Here is a 23314-nt window from a genome sequence, read left to right as displayed (position 1 = left end):
GCATATAGCATCATTATTATAATCATTTTCGGATTTCTGTTTTCATTTTTTTTCTTGGGAGTGGTTATGGTGTTGAATTCGCTTCAAATGTATTTGATTATTCCTTTCTCAATTTCAGCAAGGAAAACGGGCGCTTCAGGCCTTCTTATACCACAAGCGGACGTTGGCAGAAAATGCAAGTCCTGATTCTGGTGGCGAGAAAGCTAACTCATAATTTGCTGCTGGTATCTCATACAGGGAAGTAATGATCGCCTTTCAGACAGTGATTCTGAGCCTTCTTGGAAAAAATCTAAAAAGTACACTGTTTTTTATCATGCCTTTTTCAACAGGGGTGGCATTTAAAATGTTTCCGTTACAATATAGCAATTTTTCTCTCTGTGAGTTTAACATTTACTACAAAAACAATGATTTAAAATAAGTTTACAGGGTTTAGGCGAATGCGAAGCAAACAATATTATGTGCTCCATGTTACTAACGTTTTATCAATAAATTATTTGATATGAACAATAATTCGTTTTGTAACTTCAAAAGAAAACAAGAAAGTCACTCACCTACTATATTGTTGCTGTAATTACGTTTAACTAATGACATTAATACCGATTCTATTGGCATAGATGTCCGAGAAACCCGAGTTAACATGTTTTTTCTTCAATATTCTAAAATTCATTTATTTCGCATCTCTAAAACACAAACAAGATACATTGCATCCCGATTGTTAATTAGTTAAATCTATGTTATTATCAGAATATTTGAAGTAAAATTTTTGTGTCGTTGCATCCTTTTTGTCGTGAATTCATTCCTCCTTCGATTTAGTCATTACCAATATCTCCATCATGACCACCATCATCTCCATGGCCTTCATCATCATCACACCGTCACCCTCAGCTTTATCATCTTCATCTTCATACTAAAAATATTGCATGAATCGATGTTTCGTATTCAAAATATATGCCCATTCTGCTTTATAAATGTATTGATTAATTTAATTAGTTTTAGTTTGGGATTGTTTTTTCTTTTTCAAGCAATCTGCTTATGATGACAATCCTCCTGCAAATTGTAAATATCATATAATAATTTGGTAGTTAATCGTTTTTGTCTGGAATTATTTTTTAGTACACTTTATTTATGATTCATGCCAAAAATGCTAACATATTATGTTTATTATGTTATGGAAAATGTATTATACGAATTTTCCATGGATACAGAAGAAAACAATAAATCAAATCAAATCAGATCAAACAATAAAAGGACTCCATTATAAAGTAAAATAACATTTTTTAATGGATAAAATGACATATTACCTATGAATTGGATGTGAGGGATTAACAAAAAGTCAATAGGCCTACATCTAGGCTACTCCCTGATTTACATTAAATCATTAATGATGAAAAACTCATTTGCAATACACAATATAGGGAATTATAATAATATAATTGCCGTAGAATAAAATGTTGTTTATTTAAAAATAGGAAGTAATTTTTAGAAGTCCCAATATACAATATACCATAATGAATATCGACTTTCATTTTCTGGTCTAATTCAAAATCACTTTTATGTTCACAAAATCGATGATCCTTAAAGGAGAATGAAACCATTGGAACAAGATAGCTTGTGTGAAAACAGAAAAATCAAAGAAACAGATCAACGAAAGTTTGAGAAAAATCGGACAAATAATGAGAAAGTTATGAGCATTTGAATATTGCGATCACTAATGCTATGGAGATAGCAAATTGGCAATGCGACAAAGATGTGTGATGTCACTTGTGAACAACTCTCCCCATTACTTTAGTATATATTTCACTTGAATTGCCTCTTTTATCACATCTATCCATAAATCATGTGTTCTTTCTACATGAGGGCATGTAATACATATTTTTTAAGAATACATCATGGATAAAGAGTTTGTATCATCATAAGAAAAAGCAAAAAGAGACATTTTGAGGGTATTTTATAGTCCACCAAAGGGAAAGTTGTTCATCAGTGACATCACACATCCTTGTGGCATTGCCAATGTGAGGATCTCCATAACATTAGTGATTGCAATATTCAAATGCTCATAACTTTCTCACTATTTGTCCGATTTTCTCAAACTTTCTTTATTCTTATTCTTTGAATTTTCTGTTTCTACACAAGCCTATTTCATTCCAAAGGTTTCATTCCCCTTTAATAATGTCCGCTACAGTTTTTACTGATCGCAAATACTATACTCTAAATCATTCCATATATCATATTTCGTCGTTTGGAATAAAAATCATATCAAAGTTTATCACATCATGGAAATATTTCTATTGCGTCTTTAGTATACCTCCTACCCTCTTAATCGAAATAAGTCTTAAAAGTTTCATTCTCTTTTATATATGTATCTTTGTATGCTATTATGCTGCATGTATGTATAATGGCACATGTATATTGTTGGTGTTCTGTACCATGGGCCTGGGTTGAATTTGAAAATTCTTTTGCTCAACAAAGATAAAAACAAATAAAATCATCACGTCCATCAGTGAGATTGGGTGAGTGCTAATTTTCCTTGCAAATAGTCATGTTACAAACTAAACTCTTGTATTTGTTCCAGTATTTCCCCATAACATTTAATAGTACTGATGAACCCAAGTCATGTAAGTGTGTATCAGGGGGCGCGGAACGGTTTTCAAAGTGGGGGGGGGGGGGGTAGTCCAGATGCTGGCCCTTCGAGATTTTTTTTTCCTCCACTCTCTGCGCACCTGTCCATCCACTGCACGTTTTATGCTACACTGCCCTTACCGTGATATCGCGCGAATCCCAAATTTACTCCTCTCCCTCTTCTAATGCAGTGTGGAGAAAAACGTGCAGTGGATGTTGCGCAGAGAGCTAGAGTGGAGGGGAAAATAATCTCGAAGGGATGAATCTGGACTAGTTGGGGTTGAGCCAAAAGTGGGGGAGGGGGCTGACCATGCAAAAATCACAATCATAATTATGGTCACCTTTACCTTTTGGTACATAGTTTTTTGGGGAAAGTGGGGGCTAAAGCCCCACTAGCCCCCCCGCTTCCGCGGCCCCTGTGTATGTTAATACATATAGACAAATACACAAAAAATGATAACGTACACTTTACTGCTGTATGATTAAAAGATATCAAATCTAATTACCCGTTTTCCATTTCAAAATCAATAGGCAGCACGATTTCAAATATTTTCAATCTCAACTAACAACATATACCGCACGCTAAGTAAATAGTACTTTTATGAATATAGTTTAAAAATATAGAAACAAATGCAACTGCGAATAATCGGGTATCTTCCATCAAACCTATAGTAGCCTGGGCTGGTGGGAGTCACCAGTCACAATGCGTAGGATGGAGTAAAAAAAAAAATCAGTTTTTCCTATTACTTTATTCAGCCATTTTAGTTGATCTACGCTATTTAGGTATTCTATGCTATTAGATTGCAGCATTATTACGCCATTTACCACTGAGTAATCTACATCCGGGTTCTCCGAAGTCTCGTTAGGGAGTTTTCGCCTCCACGATGCACGACTTAGTCAAGAACATAGAAAATGTACTGTCAAATGGCCTTTATGACAAAGAACGACCAAGAAGTCTTTGTCGAAAATTGGTGAATCAATGCAGCAGCCCCGGTCTAACCACATATCTGCAATTTTCCGTCAGCTCCGAAACTTATTACGAAAATGTTTTTACCAGTTCTTCGACTTTCGACAAAGACCTCCCAGTTGCTCAATCGTCATGCGACGAGTATATTTAAACCATTTACTATGTTATTGAATCTTTCCTCGTTGCAACTGCGCAAACTCCCTACTATAACGATCGTCAGAACCATAATATATCACTATTAGCTATCATACAGTGTCTAACTGGTTTAATGACTTTTCCCCATTCTGTTTTCGTTTATTAATCTAAAACATTAGCGTAATAAAAGAAACCAAAGGTAGAATTAGCGACGCGCATGACGCAAGTGCGGTATGGTCCGCGCTTCCCGTACACATCGGTGGTTCTTCCGTAGCGCGTGTGCACGCGTTCTCCTGGCTATCTCCGTAACATGCTGCGTATCGAATGACGTGCGGAATGTAGTTCTGCTCTTGCGTACCGTGATACAGATGGGCCCAGGGACCGTGCGCGTAAATCGCTACGTCAGCACCCCCGTGTGTTTCGTAGTATAAAGGAACAGCCGCATCTTGAATGAAATCTTTGGAATCTGAAATGAAAAGAAAAGTAGCAAAGACGTTATCATCACATTTCCTTTAATTATAATTAAGCCTTTGGATCAGTAAGAATCCACTGTCAGGAGTAACTGGAATGAGTATTAAGGTTTTCTCTAGAGATATGTGATAATGTCTAAAGAGGTAACTTATCAAACTGCTGATGTACAAAATTGTAAGGTTTGGCAGATTACACGAAGAACATGACTGTTTTAATGGAAATAAGCACCTCGACATACAGAGGCTAGCTGAGCATTCGCACGCACACGCAGTGTCGAATTTACTAGTCCCGAACAGTTGATATGTCAGGCCATGTTAGTTTTTGGCATACTCGGACATACGTAGTAATCGTATGGTGTAAATCCGGTGTAACGTGTATAATAATAATGGGCTTTAAACTCACTATATTCCGAATTGTAGTGGTTTGGTCGCTCCCCGGTGTTTATGTAGCTATCAGCAAGACGGATCCCACCAGGACCGTTGGCGTAAGATAATGTCAAGAAAGGTTTATCATCGGTGCCATTGCCGCTATCATCATAACCTGAAATAAACAACGGTGACAAATGAAACATTAAAGACGTAAATGTTTATCGGTTGACTGACTGATTAATAAAGTACCAAGAAAGCCAATAACAATATCATCACTTGAAGCCGCGTAGCCAGGGGCCCGTTGCATAAAACTTTTTACCTGAGAAAACTCAGGTTGTTTTTACCGGAGTTTCTGCCCTGTGTTAAAGTCAATGGCAGAAATCAGACTAACCTTAGTTTTGAGTTTTTACCAGAGTTTTCTCAGGTAAAAAGTTTTATGCAACGGGCCCCAGGATTTAATTTTGGAGGGGGCGGTAAGTGCACGCGAAGCGTTCAAACCGGTGCAAACACTTACAGAGCGCGCGAAGTTCGCTCCCTATAGTGGGGAGGGTGCAGGGAGGGGGAATCTCCCCCTATCGCACGGAGTGCGAAATTTTAGATATCTCATCAAATTTCAATCAAAATAAGACGTCTCTTGCTTCCTAATACCCTTATCGACACGAATTCAACTGACTTGCTGTGATTAAAAACAAAACCTCTTTTCAAAAGAAAAGATGATACAAAATGGGAAAAAGAGTAATGAATTCAAAATAATTCCTCTTACTGCGCGAAGCGCGAAAGCTAATACGCTTTATTTAAAAAAAAATGAGAACAAAAGTGATATAAGATACCTACCATGGTCACATCAGGTTTGATTGTAAAAACTTTAGCCACATTAAATTTATTTAACTTACAAAAGAGACTGTAGAACGCTAATACATGCAGTGTTCTCTTCCCACGAATGGGAAGTTCTGAATTGTATAAATTTCTCTGAAACTTTAACCTGCTCTAATTTTTATATTTCTTAGATAATACAAAGAAAAATTAAGCTCAAAATGTGAAAGGGATGCTAGAAGAGGCACTGTTCCTTTCCCATGTACGCGAAGCACGGATACTTCTGTTACTTATTTTGGAAGAAAAAACAAATGTGTAATTTTGCTCAATATTAAACGCTTCGTTTTGTATGATTAAGAAATTTCAGTGATATTGGAAATTTTAAATCAATGGTGCAAAACCAAAACAGGATAGGAGATGGATTTGCAGCGATAAAGAATAAAGTTTCATCGTATACCTATTTTTGCATATCTCATAGCAGGACACGAATCTAATGCTTTCCCCTTTGAGCAGAAGCTTTAGAAACAAATTGCTTGCATTTTGGGACTCGGGGATTGACGGTATAAAAGTTCACCCGCTCTGAACAGAACAGCCGAAATTTTGTGTCAGTGCAATTTAAAAAAATACTTTTCATATTATCCATGACATTGGAAACTTTATAATATCTGGCAAGAAGCGATTCCCATGCCGGGGAAGGGGGAAAATGGAGTAGAAAAAAAGTGTGGGAAACAAAGGGGAAAGGCAATTCTGATATTTTCCAGCGCAGAGCGCGGAAGCAAAATCTTGTATGAAGAGAGAAACGAACATCTCATTTAGGTTTTTATTCTATTGACATGTTTGACACAAAAAACAATAAAGCTATGTCCTTCTTCCATTTTATACTCCCTTCGCCTTTTCTTTTTCTCCCTTTCTCCCTTCTTTTTTTTTTGGTGGCGTTTTTTTTTCTTTGGGGGGCGACCGCCCCCCCCTGGCTACGCGCCTGATCACTTCAATTCCAGACTCATTTTTGATGGTTTGTTTTTAAATCAATTCTTTTAATCAATCCATTCATCAATGAACCCTTCCTTGAATCAATACATACCAAATATCGGGTTTCCTCTGCTCGGATATCCACCCATAACAAACGAATGTCCATGATCAGCGGTTACCACAATCAACGTATCGGCACTATCCGTCATCTCGACGGCTCTTGCGACTGCTTCATGGAAGGCGATAGTATCGGTTAGTGCCTTGTATGCAACGCTGTCATGATGTGCGTGATCGATCCGCCCACCTAATAATAGAATAAAATATGATAATAATATTAAATAGGCCCGTTATCACACCATTTTCATAATTTTTCTGTTTATTCCTCTTTTCTGGATCTTCTTTAAATTGTCCTATCCTATGAGTAAAGGCTGGTGTTGATAAAGTTTATTCGTAAAATTAATGATAACCATTTCAACTCTTTAGGTCTTATAGATATTTAACGTTACAAACCAAGCAGGGGCGTTCGGCGAGAAGGCTAAATTAGACCAAAAGTTTGATAATTCAATTGATCCGTATTGTATAAACATGATAAACACCCCTTACACGCATATAGCAACGATGGTGCCTATCTCCGCCGTCTGTCAAACAGAAAAATACTCAAATCATTTTTTTTTCATTTCACTAGTCTGTATTTATTTATTAATGACAGTACACTACTTTTGTAATTATTACTTTTCAATCATTCTCCAGTTAAATCTAGAATATCAATCTGCTTATGAATTTTCGTTTTACAGATTTTTTTTTGATATTTCATCTTTTTTTCATTTTTCATGATCGACTGGGCTACAACGCTCCACTTTATCGTCATGTAACTTAAAGTTCATGATACTAAAGAACAGGATGAAAAACCGAAATATGAATTCGGTTATATTGGCCTCGTGCAAACCGGTTAGTTGGAATCGCTCCGACTTACTTTCTACCATAAGGAAGTATCCGTCTTCATCGTTGCTCAACATGTTGATCGCAAGTTCCGTCATCTCGGCGATAGAGGGCTCACCGCCAGTGTCATTCAATCTGTCAGCCTCGTACTGCATATGGCTCGGTTCGAACAGACCTGCAAATAATTAACAGATGTAATCAAAAAATGTATTTCCAATTGAATGCCCCCACTGGGGACGTTTCTGCAGTTGTCATGGCATATTGTTCAGATAAAAGTACACTGGTTCAGTGAAAAAAACGGCTTGTGTCCACTTGCTCAACGGTGCCGATTTTCTAATTTCGTCTTAACACCGTCATGACTCTAAACCCATGCATTTGATAACAAAATTTTGGTCCAATGGCCGTTTCGTCAACCATCACTTAGATTAACCTTGGTTTAGTGACCAGAAATTGAGCAGACAACCTAATGTCTTGATCTTGCTCTTGTTGACCATAGATAATCTTAAAAGGTCCAAATGATCATATGTTGATGAAGATGTATCCGACATTTTACTTTTTGCCGGACATTGTGGTAAATAATTGTAAAGACAATCGAATTGATCATCATTTACCAATATTTTGATCGGATACATAATAGACCTACTAAAAATCATAGGGGTAGCTCTTTTGCTCCAACCTGAAGAATCAAAATAAACGTGAAAGGTTTGTCATTATTCAATGGCCTAAAAAAAATATTTGCAAGTCAATTAAATTCTCACCTAGGAGAAACTCGGTGGATGAAAGATCGACTTGTTCAAGAGCAGTTTTATTCCACACGTACTCTGACGAGAACAAAAATTTATCCGATAGCCATTGATCGACCAAATTGCGACCGTCTGTTCGGTAACCTGTCGCGTTTTCGGCAGCGTACTCGGGGTCAAGGGTTGTATTGGGAAGGAAATGTCTGCGACCGCCTCCAAGAATGACCTGAAAATTGAGAAATAAATAATAAATATAAAATGGCCGATATAGGTTTATGATTCACTACTTTATGTTTTCCATATTCCCATAAACGATAAAACGACAAATATCGACAAACCTTTTCTGTAAATGCAATTTCTTAACAAATTACTCTTTATTGATGGGTGATTTTTTTTCGGTAAGAATGTTCGGTCTATGCGGATTACACGATGATAGTTTAGAGGCAAACTAGAGAGATACTTAACACTTTTTTAAGGCTCCTGAAACACCACAGGTGCCCGTTTCATAATGGACTTGGAACTGCATGCCATGGTAACGGGGCTCATCAGCCAATCAGAATCAAGGTTACCATGGAAGTCCATGGTTGCCATAATGACAAAGTTACAACAGTTGCAAGTTCTTTATGAAACGGGCCCCTGGATTTGATTTAATCAAGGTACCTTGCCGGGGTACCTTGTTAATAGTCAAAGCTGCAACTTTCCTGCAGGAATCCGGATAGCTGCTTTTCATTGCCAATCCTCAACGATCCTAACATTTCATTATCATGATTATAGCCAATGGGGATTCGGGAAATTTCAAGCCACTGCGAAAAGACGAATTCTACCAAACAATTAAAGCCCGACTCCTGCAAAATAATGAAGTACAGACGTCTGACTAGTAGCCCTAGGTAACATGTGTCTATTTGATATCCTGTAGTTGGTGAATACGACCTGTGGATCTTGTTCCACCGGCTCCTGCCCTTTTTTTTGGGGGGGGGGGAACTTGAGAAAACTTCTCAGTTAACTTACATTAATAAAGTTGTTTTCTTCAACTAGCTGCCTTGCGATGTCGATACAGCCATCATCAGCCTCTTCTTCGGGCATCCATGCGTCAACCTCCCAGTACCTCTCCGGTGAGTGGGCATACGCGGCCGCTGGGGTCGCATGTGTTATGCGAGCAGTGCTGATTAAGCCTGTAGCTTTGCCTTTGAAATAACATGAAGACGGTGATGAAAAAAATAGTGATTTTGTCACTGAGTAGATCAACCTTTTAAATATCGTTTGATATTTGATAACTCTAAGATACCCTATTATTCGTGTGGGGAAATGAGGTCAAATCTGGGTCGTAACGTCCCTGACGCCGCCCTTAAAGGTGCACGCCCCCCCCCCCCTCCGTCGCGGTTGGACAGCTTTGTACTCGCCGCCTTCTTCATGAGAAAGATAATCGACGTAATTTGCATGCAGCTGTTAATAATCAGCTAGTCGTGCACACGCTCCTACCACGTACCGGTATATGCTACGCTGAATTTCGCTGCATCGGCATTGGCACAAGCATCTGCTGACGTCACATTACGCGGCAGAAGGATGCTGAACTAACCTGCCAAGATCTTCAAACAGCAGCCGAAGTGTACGCGAACCATAGAGTTAAATATAACTCTATGACGCGAACTGAGAATCACCAGAGCATGGGCATTCGGCCGGAAAATGGCATCTGCGTACGCATCGTGTACGTTGGTGTCAATGGGCAGCTGGCGCGGCGGCACCGTCCGCAGCGCGTACGTATGTCCAACAGCGCCCTCTGACTACGGGAATCGTGCACCTTTAAATGAATATAAACGAAAATACGATGCACGATTATTAATATATACCTTTATATTTTACATATTATTATTATCAATAAACTATATACGCCTAATGGTTCATGGAAAAAAAACTGCTAAATTGTGTTCATCGATATGCCTACTGGGTCACTCGATATTCAGAGAGAAATAGGACAAAATGAAAAAAAAAATAATAAATAATATTCATGCAGTAACATCATTGATATATTTTCTACCTGCTCGGTTCGCCTGGACTAAAACCGACTCCACCTCGCTTCCAGCAACAGACGCACAACTTCCTCTTTCGGCCCCGTCATCGATTCCAAGTGTTCCGGCTTTAGCCTTCACACCGCATAAGAATGCAGTCGCAGTCCCCGCAGAGTCCGCAACTTGTTGATCCGTATTGTATGTCTGGACGAGTTTAAGAAAGGAGTTATATGAGGTTAATAGTGAACTAATAGAGCATTATATGTTACCCATCGAAATAAAAAAAAATGGATGGAGCTCGTTGCATGCTGCCGCATGCACGATCTTGGAGCTACAAGTAAAGTACTCCATGACACAATTAAAAGTATATGGGGCCATACATCTGCGCATATACGCTTCCGTACTCCTTGGTGGTTTTCTTTTTTTTCTAACTTAAGGCCTGGGGAGCGTTTCATGAAAGGACTTGTCGGACGTTTTATCCGACAAGTCCCATTTTATTCGACAGTTACTATAGTAACAGTGCCTCTCAGCCAATCAGAATCAAGGAAAGATGTCAGATCTGACATCTTGTCAGACGAAAATATTGATGAAACACTCCCCTGGTCACACCGCCCGAACGTTGTTGGAGCGGTCGTGGAGCGGAGAGAAAAAGATCATCACCGCTCGCTACCATTTACCATTTTCGATTTCGAATTTTGTTGTTTTTTTTTCGATTTTTGTTTAGGCCTGGTCACACCGACACCGCCCGAGCGTTGTTGGAGCGGTCGTGGAGCGGTAGGGAGAGGGGTTCGAATTTCGCTCACAAAATTGGGGGAAAAAAAACAATCCAAATCGAAAATGGTGAACGGTAGCGAGCGGTGATGATTTTTTCTCTCCGCGGCTCCACGACCGCTCTAACAACGCTCTGGCGGTGTGACCAGGCCTTAAGCAGCACACTTTCCATAAACGATTCTAACTTAAAGTGATTGGTTAACATTGGTTTGACTTTTAAAAAATCTGAGCTAGAAGGTCACAGTTGTCACCTGTGTCTGCGATATGTTACAAAAATGAATCCCAGAAAAAATTGCGTTCGAAAATAATTATTTAGTGCTTCCAAAATCAAATATAAAGTGACCAGAAACACCATCTTAATGTCATCCCATACACTTATGTGTATCATTTAGGTGTCTATAAGACGCCTATTTACATAATCCGCGTTTGCCTTGTAGTTTTAGCTTTTCATTCTCAATAATGGTTGTTTTAAGGGTTTATTAGTTCTAATACATGCACTTGTACACATGTTTCATCTTGGTTTGAAATTTTTTTTAAATCGGCTGCTCACAAAGTTAAACCTTTAAGGCCTGGTCCCCGGGGGGCCACTTCCATTCACGAGTGGATACCATGCGCGACCATGAGGTCTCGAAAAGGACCCTAAACACGTAATTTCCATATTCTGAAATTATGCACCCCTTAACAAGTATTGGCGTGTGAAACCCTACCCTTAACAAGTATTGGAAACAACACGATACTCTTGGCAAATATTCCCTGAAATGAACCCCTAACTAAACAAGTACAGGAATGTTTTATTATTACGAGTCCTTCGGTTGTCGATCGGCTTTACCTTATTTGGTTTAGTGCGACCCCACCTTCACCTCGCGCAAATAGGACTCTAAACACGTAGTGTTGGGGCAAAAAGGACATCCTTTAATGGCTTTATAAAACATTTTAATTTTGTTTTATCATCCCCGCAAATTCGACCCTAAACACGTAATTTTCCTAGCGAAATAGATACCCTTTTTTCATTATTTTGTGTTTTTGACACCCTTATCACGTTACGTACGTAACGTGCCCTATCGTGAAAAGGACATCCTTTTTACGTGTTTTTTTGGTCGCGCATGGTATCCACTCGTCAATGTAAGTGGCCCCCCGGGGCCTGGTCACACCGCCAGCCCGAGCGTTGTTGGAGCTGTCGTGGAGTGGAGAGAAAAAATCATCAGCGCTCGCTACCGTTCACCATTTTCGATTTTTGTTTTTCGATTTTTTTTCCCCAATTTTGTGAGCGACTTTAATTCGACCCTCTCTCCCTACCGCTCCACGACCGCTCCAACAACGCTCGGGCGGTGTGACCAGGCTTTTATGTTTATACTGGAATGAGAATGTTATACATTGCGAGTGCTCGTATAAGGATGTTCATGTTCGCTTTCGTGTATTTTCGTTCGGCGACGCGTACGGCGTAATCAGCGACGCAGAGGTAAATGAATACGTGTTCCAACATTGTCCAATAAAACATCCGCCGTGTATTAAAACCATCGCTTCCGAGCACTTTCGCAACTTAAACGCAGCCGCGTGTGTGACTATATATAGCCCTTGTGAGTGTGTGTTTCATCAAAATTTGTTGTGATTTTTATTAACTCAGAAGCTTTGTTACCATGGTAACTGTTAGATAAAACATATTTTGTCGGATTAAACGTCCGACATGTCCTTTCCCGAAATGTACGTACTGTTGTATAATGCAATTTAATGTTATTACATCTGCACTCTTAAAAAGGATTGATCAAATGACCAATCTGTTGGTTAATTGACCGATAAAATTGGTCAATATCAACCAAAATTTTTGATTTGAACCAATAATTTGGTTGCTTTTGACCAATTTTATTTGGCGGACACATATTAACCAACAGATTGGTCATTTTGACCAATCCTTTTTTAGAGTGTGGATATAAGACTACACCTCACCAAATACGAGACTGGGTTGTGTGATAATGAGATGGTTTCACGTATAACAATCCTCACCATGTCTTCTGTTGGCTTACCAAGTTAACAATGAAAGAAAGGACGTTTACCCAAAGGTTGCTCTTGACCTTGAAGTTTGCCCGAGGTCTGCCAGACAAAACAACAATTAAGTGATGCATTTTCATTTAAAAAAAAACCCGCGTCAAATTTGGTAAGGTTGCCCCTTGATCAGACTTGATATACCTCTACTGCGCTGTCTCACCTTCGACAGGGCTACATGAGGAAAATCATCCCATGCCAAGGAGCCCTCCTCACCAGTCTCTCCATTGAGCTGACCCCGAAAGATGCGGGCAGCGGTCGTGGAGGTGATGTCCATCCCGTCTCCTAAGAAGAAGATGACATTCTTCGCGATACCTTGATTTTGTCCGCGATTGAGGGCATTCCGGAGTGTCGTCTGGGCTTGGTTGTTCCAGAAAGCAGCATCTGCAATATGCGAAAACAATATATCTTGACATAAATTATATTGGGAGCACTGGTCACAATCATCTCCCGGGGACTTCCGATTTATAGGATTTCAAAACCCCCTCATTAACATTAAGTACTTGTAGGAAACAATGGTATAAAACCCATAATGGATACTTATCAACCACGACTTCAATATTTAATGACAGATTAAATTATTTTTAGAAACAGAGGGGGTACGAGGGGGATTCGAACGTACCGACCCCCCTCCCCCCATCTCCCGCATCTTTAAGAATATGGGTTCGTTATAGCTAGTTTTCATGCTTATAGCGTACAGACGTCTTTCATCATCACGCATTCACACAAAAAAAAAACATTTGTGTCATATCAAATTGATGGGAGTCGCTTATCATGTTTATACAATTATCAACAAATTTTCACGTTTATGTTTTCCCTAAATATAATTGTCTCAACTTGATCCTAAATGACACGGCATTATTCACATTATCAAGTTTATCCCAAGTGAATGAAACAAGGGTGCGTTATTGCTGTTTTCAAGCTTGTAAATTTTGATCCTCATGGCCCCCATATTCCTTATCCTTAGGGGTGTGTTTTTTGTGGCTATTGATGGTTATTTGATTGGTGCTTCCAGCTACTTAAACTCTCTTTGAAAACGCCTTTATTCCCTTGACGCATTATACTGGAAATTTACATTACTGATTCGGCTGTATTATTATAGGGTCAATTTGAGGCACTTTAGGATTTACATAATTTATTCAAGTTTGATTACTTTTGGTCAAACTTCAAAGTTGTAATGAAAAGAGAGTGCAAACAGGGAAACAGTCAAAAGTCGTGGTGGATTAAAAACAAAAAGTGCATACAGAGATTATACTGCTATAAAAGGTTAGGGACCAGTAAATAATTGACCTAATGCACTCCGAAAGAATTACTTCATATCTACTGTATCTTGAAATGGCTGTTGCAATAACAGAATAATCCTTCCTTCTTTTTATCATTTATCACCCATTATATCCTTTCATTCATTGATTTGATAAAGGCAATGTATGACAGCTACTTTGGAAGGTTTGTATCGAATTGTTCTACTACAAGATCATCTAGCTCTTAATTAAAACGTTATTATTTAACACCATCATGACTAAACTCACTTTGTATAGGCCTGCCTTCAGTTTTGTCTTATAACCGTTTTTCCCAAATACCCAAATATCATACTGACTATAGGTCTAATTTATAGTGTCATGCAGAGATGGTCTTAATTCGAGTTCGTCTACTCATAAGTATAGGGGCCTGGATTAATAAGTTATACCATCGACTTGATTGATATAAAATGGATAATTAGAATACCCATGTATTAGACCAAATAGATAATAGACGAAAACTGGAAAAAATGAATTGGGTAAAAGACATCAATGGCATAATGAGCCAAAGAAATTTAGGTAGCCATATATGGAGTATCGAGCATTTTTTTTTAAAGTTGTGAGCACATAAGTCACCAAGTGCATTTGCACAATATACTTCAATTTCACGTCAGAAAATCGTTTTGCTCCCTAGACAAAGCGTTGTGGCATGTGCCTGTAATCCAAGCTACGTGGGAAGTTACAAATTGATGCAGAGGTTTGAGGTTCGAGACCCTGGCCACGTCTTTCGGATGGTTAAATGGCGTTGAAGGTCGGTCCCAGATGTAAATAATCATATCTGATTGATACACCTGTGATAAAACTATAAACATACAACCTCGCTTTCGAGTTTCTTTAAAAAAATAAGGCGTCCTGCCCCGGCCCCCACGGGAAAATGCACACGACCATATGTATCTTCTTACTAGTAACCATTAACTTCTTTTGATCCTGCCTTTACCCAGAATGCAACACTTTGATGGTGTTATGTCATGGTATGTAATCTGTTATGAGACCAATGATAGTGATTTAAAAAATATCTGGTTGCTCTTAACCATGTTTGTAACCTCCAAATTAACACAAAATAACATCGACTGTGCATGACCTACACTTTGTGTTTCCAAACATCGTCATCATGCCACAGTTGTTGTTGGCCTAACACATTCACAATGTATCGTTTAACAATGATATGATCTTGGTAAATGCAGTGGCCGAGTGTTATAAGGCACTTGACAACAGACACTTGAAAGTCTAGGGTTCGATACCCGGCCAAGGTACTCGTGCCCGTGAGCAAGGCAGTTAATCAACAATGGACTTTTATCCTACACTCAAATAAATGAAAAATGATAGACGCATCCTTGGTAACTATGTGAAGCCTTGTTTGTTCTTTATTATTTTCTTGACCACTCTTTGTATAATATCTTTGGACGTTCTTATATTTTGTAAACATGTATATTTCAGCCAGTGGCTACTAGTATTGCCAATACTAGATACTACTTCAAAATGCTGCCACTCGCATCGTTTCTCTTTCCACCAGGCGCACTCACATTACTCCTATTTGAAGATCCTTACATTGGCTCCCTGTAAAACAGCGTATTATGTTCAATATTTTGTTGTTAACTTACCATTGTGTTCATGGCTCATCTCCCCAGTACCTTATTTCACTGATCAAAAGTTATACCCCTTCAAGATCCTTACGTTCCTCCCTTTCCAATTCTCTTGTTACCCCCAAAGTTTCCAAAACCTGTGGTGAAAGATCATTTGTTTACTCATCCTCGAAGCTATGGAATAGCCTCCCTCATAACATCAAACAGTGCTTGACTTCTGAAACTTTCAAAAATTACCTCAAAACATTTCTGTTCGATTGTTCTTAATTTCTTTTATAATTTCCTAAAAAGCGCCTTGAGCACTCTACAGAGTGGATTTGGCGCGATATAAGTCTAATTATTATTATTAATTATTATTAATAATAAACCATTACCATGATTACTATTCTATTCTATATTCTATTCATCTCTGTGAGATGTGTGCATTAACTGAAACCGATCGGTGATCTGCATGTGCTAGAATACAAGTGGAGGGATCCATGTTCAGGGTTTTCATTATTGGGTGGGGCAATTTTATTGATTGGTAATTTATCTATTTTTTAATAAAAATAAAGGGGGATGTCGTCGGCCAAGAAAAATTGGACAATCGGGAAAATGGTTTATTGCAAGGTAAAAGATGATAACTTATCTCCCAAAATTATGACAAGGAAAAAAGGTGTTTTAGAATAACTTATGAATGAATGAATGCTACCCCCAATGCTCTCTAAGTCATGTCATAGACCTACTGATCCCTTACAAATACAAAATAATGAAACCTTCTTTTTCGACATTTCATGTTGCTAAAATTCAGGGATATATGTTGCTAGAAGGAAACTTTTGACAGGTGACACGACAATTGCTCCTGTCTTAATATACCATCGGGTTAGATTTCATATTGTAATTGGTTCAGAACAATGTAAAACGGGGGCAAGTACGACTGTACTCTGTAAAGAGGACTGTATATTCAACGGAAGAAGAATTAAGGTTAATTTCGTTTTGGAGATTATAGATTTTATGCTTGGCTTAACGTGCAGATTTTCTATCTGAGCAAATTCATGTCGCCAGAGCAAATTTCATGACACCATAGGAATGTCTATATTGAAGAGTGATGTAATTTTTTTCCCCCGATTGAATAATAGGGATTAGGAATCTTATTTCGTCCTTGTCCTTTTCCTTGCTTCATCCCCTTTGTATTCGGTACTTAAGCGATGGATGACTGCACCCAAATTATTTTCAGTACTATAGTATTCCGATCAGTGCTGCAACACCCCCCCCCCCCTCCCCCACCTGCCTTCATGGGCTTCAGCGAATAGGATTATCTTTTGTGTTAGGGGACGCGACAATAGATCCCCCCCCCCCCCCATCATGAACAAGGATAATTCACTGCGCTGATTCCCATGCCCCACCCCCTCCCCGTAATGCTTCTACCACTTGAAACAAGAGAGAGATATATGTGTATATATAGATACTATTCAACTTAAAAATAACAAGGGCAAATTTACCGTCACTATGGCTTTCGCTTTCTAGTAACAGGAAACCAAAGGGAGCGGTTGAACTTGACATTGTAGTCTTCATCTTTGAAAATATAGGCCAGATAAAACTGGTTCATAATTATAGACAGGAAAGGCATAAAAATAGTATTAATAGAGAATACTTCAGTACTAGCCTTGCCCCGATCCGGCACGTAACCACGGTAACTGCTTATAATCACACGTTTTACCGCTATTGCGGACGTTATACGCAATAGAAATGAAATATGCGTTGATAAAAAATAACAGTTACGAATGTGTCATACAGATTGTTTAAATCAATTAAGAAAACAAAATTCTAATTACGTGTGTTAATCACAGTATTAGGCCATAATGTTTATCAGTTGTAGGCTTTCCAGAAGAGACACCACGATATTTCGATAGCGGTGGGACAGGTAAATCAAGGCGTGGTGCAAGTGGCCGAGTGGTCTAAGGCGCCCGACTACACAATGAAAGTCCGTGGTTCGATTCCCGGCACGGCCATGACCGAGGCGTATTCCTTTACATTGCTCTTTTTTTATCTTGCATCAAATTGATACTTAAAAATTATCGATAGGCCTATCGCAGAGTTAGATGACCTGGGTCCGTTGCAAAAAAAATAATAATGAGAGTTGGTTTAATCGCAAGTCAAAACATCAAGTACAAAAATTGGTTGAAAATCGAGTTGCGTTTGATTTTATTTAGAGTTTCGTTTGATTGCAACTTTCTGCAACGGGCCCTATATCTTTTTTATCTTCTTTCGTCTACATCCCTTATTTCTTCTTTTATTCGTTTTTGCTCACTAATTTTACATTTGGAAAATCATAGATGCGATTCCCCGCTCCCCCCCCCCCTCCCCCGACCTATGGGCCCACCCCTGTTATTACCTTGGTTCGAAAGGCTGAACCTACCTTGAGCCGTGGTGAGAGCTAGAAGAGCGGAAAGGGAAAGCAGAAACACCAGATATGTTGTCATGATCTCAGCCGGTTCACCGGGGATGAAACCAGAATAAAGAAATACAGTGTGGTAAGCTACAAATCGAATCTGATAAAGGCGGTTCCTTCCCAACACTGGTTTCACAAGGATGATCTAAGGGGGGTTCGAATGAAAACACTCTTTTGGGGAAGAGTGCGTATTGGACAGCTTCGACCAAATCAATCCACATGCAGTTGAAGCCAGTTTCACTGCTTGATTGCCCTCGCCATCAATATCTTTGTATTTCGTCGTGGTCACTCCCCGTCTTGGGTTTTTAGAGTCTTAAAGCAGGCTTAAAGCTTGATAACAATGGTAGTCACACCAATGAAACCGACTCCAAACCGATCGATGGTATGTCATTGCAAATAACGTAATAGCTTTGATCGGTCCGGACGAGGCTTTGTCGGTGTGACTCCCTGGTTTAGGTGTCTCTGTTCTCAGCCTATTGTTATTCTCGTAGAACTTTGAACGTTGTTTGCTGTTACCTAGGGATACCCAAGGAACATTCTGAAACGCAGGTATATCATCATGATCATGAATGCTTCTATAACATTCAACTTAATAGATTTTCTTGTCATTATTTTGAAATTAGTTGATCAGTTTTTGTTCCATTAGTTGGCCCATTGTATTACAGTATTTAGTATTTCGAGTTTTTGCCACCGCGACTCAGAACACTTTCGAGAACATAGATAATGTATTGTCAAATGCGCTTTATGACGGTAACCGAAAATTGGCCATTGTCGAAAATTGGCGAATCAATGACTGGGGTAATAATATATCTGTAAAGCACTTACAGACGTCGTATCGATGTGCTAAGCGCTCCATGTATGCGGATTATTATTTATTATAAAAAAAACAACAGTTTTGTCCTTGACTCTCGACAAACTACATTTTTGCAAATCGTAGGACGCAACTACTGTTTCGATTCACAAATTTTCGACAAAAACCACCCAGCTTTTCATTGTGAATTGACTTGCACTTTCAATTCATATGAAGTTTTTTTAGAATTCGTCCTCCTTTGCGATGTGAAAACTCCTTGGTATCTCAGTGCCCGGGGGGGGGGGGGGCACTTCCACTGACGAGTGGATACCATGCGGGACTATGGGGTCTCGAATAGCATTCTAAACACGTATTTTCCATATTCTGAAAATGCACCCCTTAACAAGTATTGGAAACAAATCGGCACTCTTGGCAAGTATTCCCTGAAATGAACCCCTTAACAAGTAAAGCGATATTGTCACGGGTCCATCGGTCGTCGGATTAATAATTTTACACATCATTTGGTTTAGTACGGCCCCACCTTCCAAAGCTCGCGCAAATCGGACTCTAAACACAAAGTGTTGGGACAAAAAGGACATCCTTTATAAAACATTTTAATTTTGTTTTATCATCCCCGCAAATCTGACCCCAAACACGTATCTTTCCTAGCGAAATAGATACCCTTTTTCATTATTTTCTGTGTTTTTTACACCTGTATTACGCTACAAACGTGCCCTATCTTGAAAAAGACATCCTTTTACGTATTTTGTTGGTCGCACTCGTCAATGTAAGTGCCCCCCCCCCCCGGGCTCAGTGCGTGTACTCGGAGTTTGCTGATTGTTTCAGGATTAGGCCCATGGTATACCCATGAATTCAGCTACATACTACGCTCTATAAATTCTGAAAGCGAATTCATGCGAATCGTAGGTTTCACCATGGAGTTATCTAAAAGTTGCTCAATATATTGGTTTCGTAATTGGCCTTACGTGTGTTCCTATTGCGTCCTTGTTGTGACGTCACTCAAAAATTTAACAGCATCGAGGGCCGATTGGACTGCTCCATATATTAATTACAATCTAGTCTCCGACTTTAGACTCGGCATCATGTAATATGCGAAAATAAATGGCACTTGACTGCACACAGACATGATATAAAAGTCTTTCTCATGATAATAATAATAAGAAGAAATGAACTCGGAAAATATACTTTTAAAATGGAAGAGTAAACATAAAGGAAAATGAAGAAAATGAGAAATAAAAATGAAGCGAATAGAAAGAAGGGAAAAAATATTTAGCGGTAATAGTTAAAGGTCAATTCCACCCCAGGGAAAAGCTGACTTGAATAAAAAGAGAAAAATCAAACTAGCATAGTGCTGAAAATTTCATCAAAATGTAAAATTAAGAAAGTTATGACATTTTATAGTTTCGCTTATTTTTCACAAAACAGTGATATGCACAACTTTGTGAGTCAGTCGATGATGTTAGTCACTCACCTTTTCTTTAGTTTTTTATTGTTTGAATTATACAATATTTCATTTACCATAGATTTGACAATAAGCCCCAACCTGACTGAACCGTATAGTATTAAACAATGCTAATTCCGCATGTTCAGTGAGAAATTAATCGTTGTATTACTTGATAATGAGGAAAAAATAGATTATTTCATAATTCATAGTATACTAAAATACAAAAGAAATAGTGAGTGGATGACGTCATCAGTCTCCTCATTTGCATACCAGCGAGGATGTGCATATAACTGTTTTGTGAAATTAAGCGAAACTTTAGAATGTCATAACTTTCTTATTTTTACATCCGATTTTGATGAATTTTTCAGTGTTATGCTTGTTGGATTTTTCTATTTTTATTCAAATCAACTTTTTGTTGGGGTGGTCTTGTCCTTTAAGCATGACTGGTCGCCAATATACCCAACAAACGACTATTCCCTGGTTGGGATTCACTGATCGATATATAGAGGTATAAATAGTTATATCAACGTAACTGACCAACCAGGTAAGTAAATCAGATAACCCACAATTCATGCTATTGACGCAGCAGAGAAGCTTAGAAGACCTCCATGGCGCTTGAAGGACAAGCCCACCCTAAAAAAAACTTGATTTGAATAAAAAGAGAAAAAATCAACAAACGTAACACTGAAAATTTCATTAAAATCGGATGTAAAATAAGAAAGTTATGACATTTTAAAGTTTCGCTTCATTTCACAAAACGGTGATATGCACTTCTCGGTCGGTAAGCAAATGAGGGAACTGATGACATCACTCACTCACTATTTCTTTCGTATTTTATTACATGAAATATGAAATATTTTGATTTTCTCGGCATTGTCATGTGAAATGAAGTTTCATTTCTCCCTGAACACGTGGAATTCCATTATTTTAACATTTTGTGCTTCATGCAAGGAGGTCCTAATCATCAAATTAAAAAAAAATGAAATATTGTATAATTCAAACAATAAAAAAAAGAAATAGTGAATGAATGACGTCATTGACTCTCCCATTTGGATGTAACTGGCTGGTTCATATAACTATTTGTTAATAATAAGCGAAAATTTGAAATGTCATAACTTTTTTATTTTACATCCGATTTTGAGGAAATTTTCAGCATTCTGCTTGTCTGATTTTTCTTTATTGATTCAAATCAACATTTTTCTGAGGTGGACTTGACTTTTAAATAGAAACATTCCCAAAGTCCAACAATGCAAATGCAAAACAAACCGCTATCGTAAAAGTTCCCTGCTCTGCCTCAACTCAACCAAATTAGTCCTTCTTGAACATGATAAAGTAATGATATACTCAGGTTCTAATTTTTCATATTTGCTAATAGATGAAAATGTAATTTCAACATTATGACTTGTTATTTTTATTTTGTCTTGTGTCCAATTCTATAATTTAATGCCTTTGGTTGATTTCTATCTTGAGTGAATCATCAATTTATCAAACTGCTAAGACCTCTCACGATCCATTCAATAATTTACAATCCTCTGTTTCCATGATATACAAATGTTGACAAAGAATCATGTATATGTATGTATATATATATATATATATATATATATATATATATATATATATATACATGATTTTTTGTTTATATCATATATATTTATGATATATATATATATATATATATATATTACTTCGGGAATTTTATCCTTGAATAGAATGCTCGATTCACAAGGTTGACTGGAGGTTCATCGATTTGCAACTCTGAGTTTCACGCAACCTTACGTGAGGTGCGATCTTCAGGCAACTGATAAAACTCTTCAATACCATTGAACAATGCATATGTCGCGCAAAGCGCGTTACACCCATAGAGTTATATAAACCTAGTACGTATTTAACTCTATGGTTACCCCAAACACGCACATAGCGGGCGCAGTAAACTTGGTAACCAGTTGATGTTCGACATTGGGGGGAGCCGAATTGATGTCCGTCCTAGAGGCGCCGAACTGATGTTTTACCTTCGGTTGCGCCGAATTTATATTCGACCTAAGGGGGCGCAGAATTGATGTTCAGCTTATAGGGCCGCGGAATTGATGTTCGACATTAGGGGGAGTCGAATTGACGTTCGACCAGGGCCCCAAATTGATTTTTCATTCTAGGGGGCGCCGAATTGATGTCCTACCTAGGAGCGCCGAATTGATGTCCGACCTAGATGGGCGCCGAATTTATGTTTTAATTAGGGGTGCCGAATTGATGTTCGATATATAGGGGCGCCGAATTGATGATCGACATAGGGGCGCTGAATTGATGTTCAACCTAGGGGGTGCCGAATTGATGTTCAACCTGGGGGCGCCAAATTGATGTTAGACCTTTGGGCACCACATTGATGTTCGACATAGGGCGCCAATTTGATGTTGGTCCTTGGGCGCCAAATTCATATTCAACCTATTGAAGGGGTGCCAAATTAAAATTCGACCTTTCGGGCGCCCGTGCCATTTTTGGCGCTTACGCTTACATCAAATTCTTAGTTAGATGCCCATCCTGTTCCTGATTACGAGAGGTGCTTAAAAAGTTCAAATTGTAGGTCAGAATATCTAAAAATTTCACCTCGCTCTTCGCGCTTGCCTCAATTGTTTAGTTAGGTGACGATCCTGTTCATAAACAAAGAGATAGAGCCTCGTCAACTTGGCGCTGCACAGCGGCTGCCGGGCTCTCGATCGATTTGGCAGTGCAAATGAAATAAAATATTGATTTTCATCTTTTTGTCCAACTTTAGGTCGAAATATAAAAAAATTTGAAGCTCATGCTTCGCACTCGCATCTAATGATTTGTTAAATTCCCACCTGTTCATGTTCACCAATAGTGCTTAGAATGTCCACATTCTATGTAAGAATATAAAAAAGTTTCATCTGCTG

The 23314-nt window shown here is 38.6% G+C and overlaps 2 protein-coding genes across 4 annotated transcripts in view; one reads left to right on the top strand and one right to left on the bottom strand.

Annotated features, from left to right (window-relative positions):
• Window positions 1–1071, top strand: part of LOC121427507 — a 32062-nt gene extending 30991 nt beyond the window's left edge. For both annotated transcript variants that reach the window (XM_041623937.1, XM_041623938.1), the window contains one exon: window positions 119–1071. In XM_041623937.1, the coding sequence (XP_041479871.1) occupies window positions 119–214 (96 nt within the window). In that variant the 3' untranslated portion in view covers window positions 215–1071. The remainder of the gene's footprint in view (window positions 1–118) is intronic.
• A 2802-nt stretch (window positions 1072–3873) lies between these two features.
• LOC121427481 (alkaline phosphatase-like) lies at window positions 3874–18425 on the bottom strand. 2 transcript variants are annotated; one of them, XM_041623897.1, is made up of 9 exons: window positions 18094–18425; window positions 13002–13222; window positions 10057–10231; window positions 9030–9205; window positions 8040–8247; window positions 7316–7456; window positions 6455–6646; window positions 4595–4732; window positions 3874–4187 (listed from the first exon to the last, which is right to left on the bottom strand). In XM_041623897.1, the coding sequence occupies exons 1-9, from the start codon at window positions 18179–18181 to the stop codon at window positions 3889–3891; spliced, it is 1638 nt and encodes a 545-aa protein (XP_041479831.1). In that variant the 5' UTR covers window positions 18182–18425; the 3' UTR covers window positions 3874–3888. The 2 variants fall into 2 exon arrangements, with proteins under 2 accessions (XP_041479831.1, XP_041479832.1); XM_041623898.1 differs by having other exon boundaries at window positions 18118–18423.
• Between the last annotated feature and the right edge of the window lie 4889 nt (window positions 18426–23314).

This window comes from Lytechinus variegatus, chromosome 14, assembly GCF_018143015.1.
Source record: "Lytechinus variegatus isolate NC3 chromosome 14, Lvar_3.0, whole genome shotgun sequence".
NCBI classification, from domain to species: Eukaryota; Metazoa; Echinodermata; class Echinoidea; order Temnopleuroida; family Toxopneustidae; genus Lytechinus; species Lytechinus variegatus.
Note: the sequence above shows the minus strand (reverse complement) of the source record. Positions and strands in the feature narration are given on the sequence as shown.

Coding starts and splice junctions, on each gene's coding strand:
- LOC121427481 (XM_041623897.1), bottom strand. CDS start 18,181: ATGACAACATATCTGGTGTTTCTGCTTTCCCTTTCCGCTCTTCTAGCT. Junction 8,248..9,029: donor AAGAAAACAACTTTATTAAT/GTAAGTTAACTG, acceptor CTCAATTTTCAG/GTCATTCTTGGAGGCGGTCG. Junction 6,647..7,315: donor ATACTTCCTTATGGTAGAAA/GTAAGTCGGAGC, acceptor TTCTATTATTAG/GTGGGCGGATCGATCACGCA.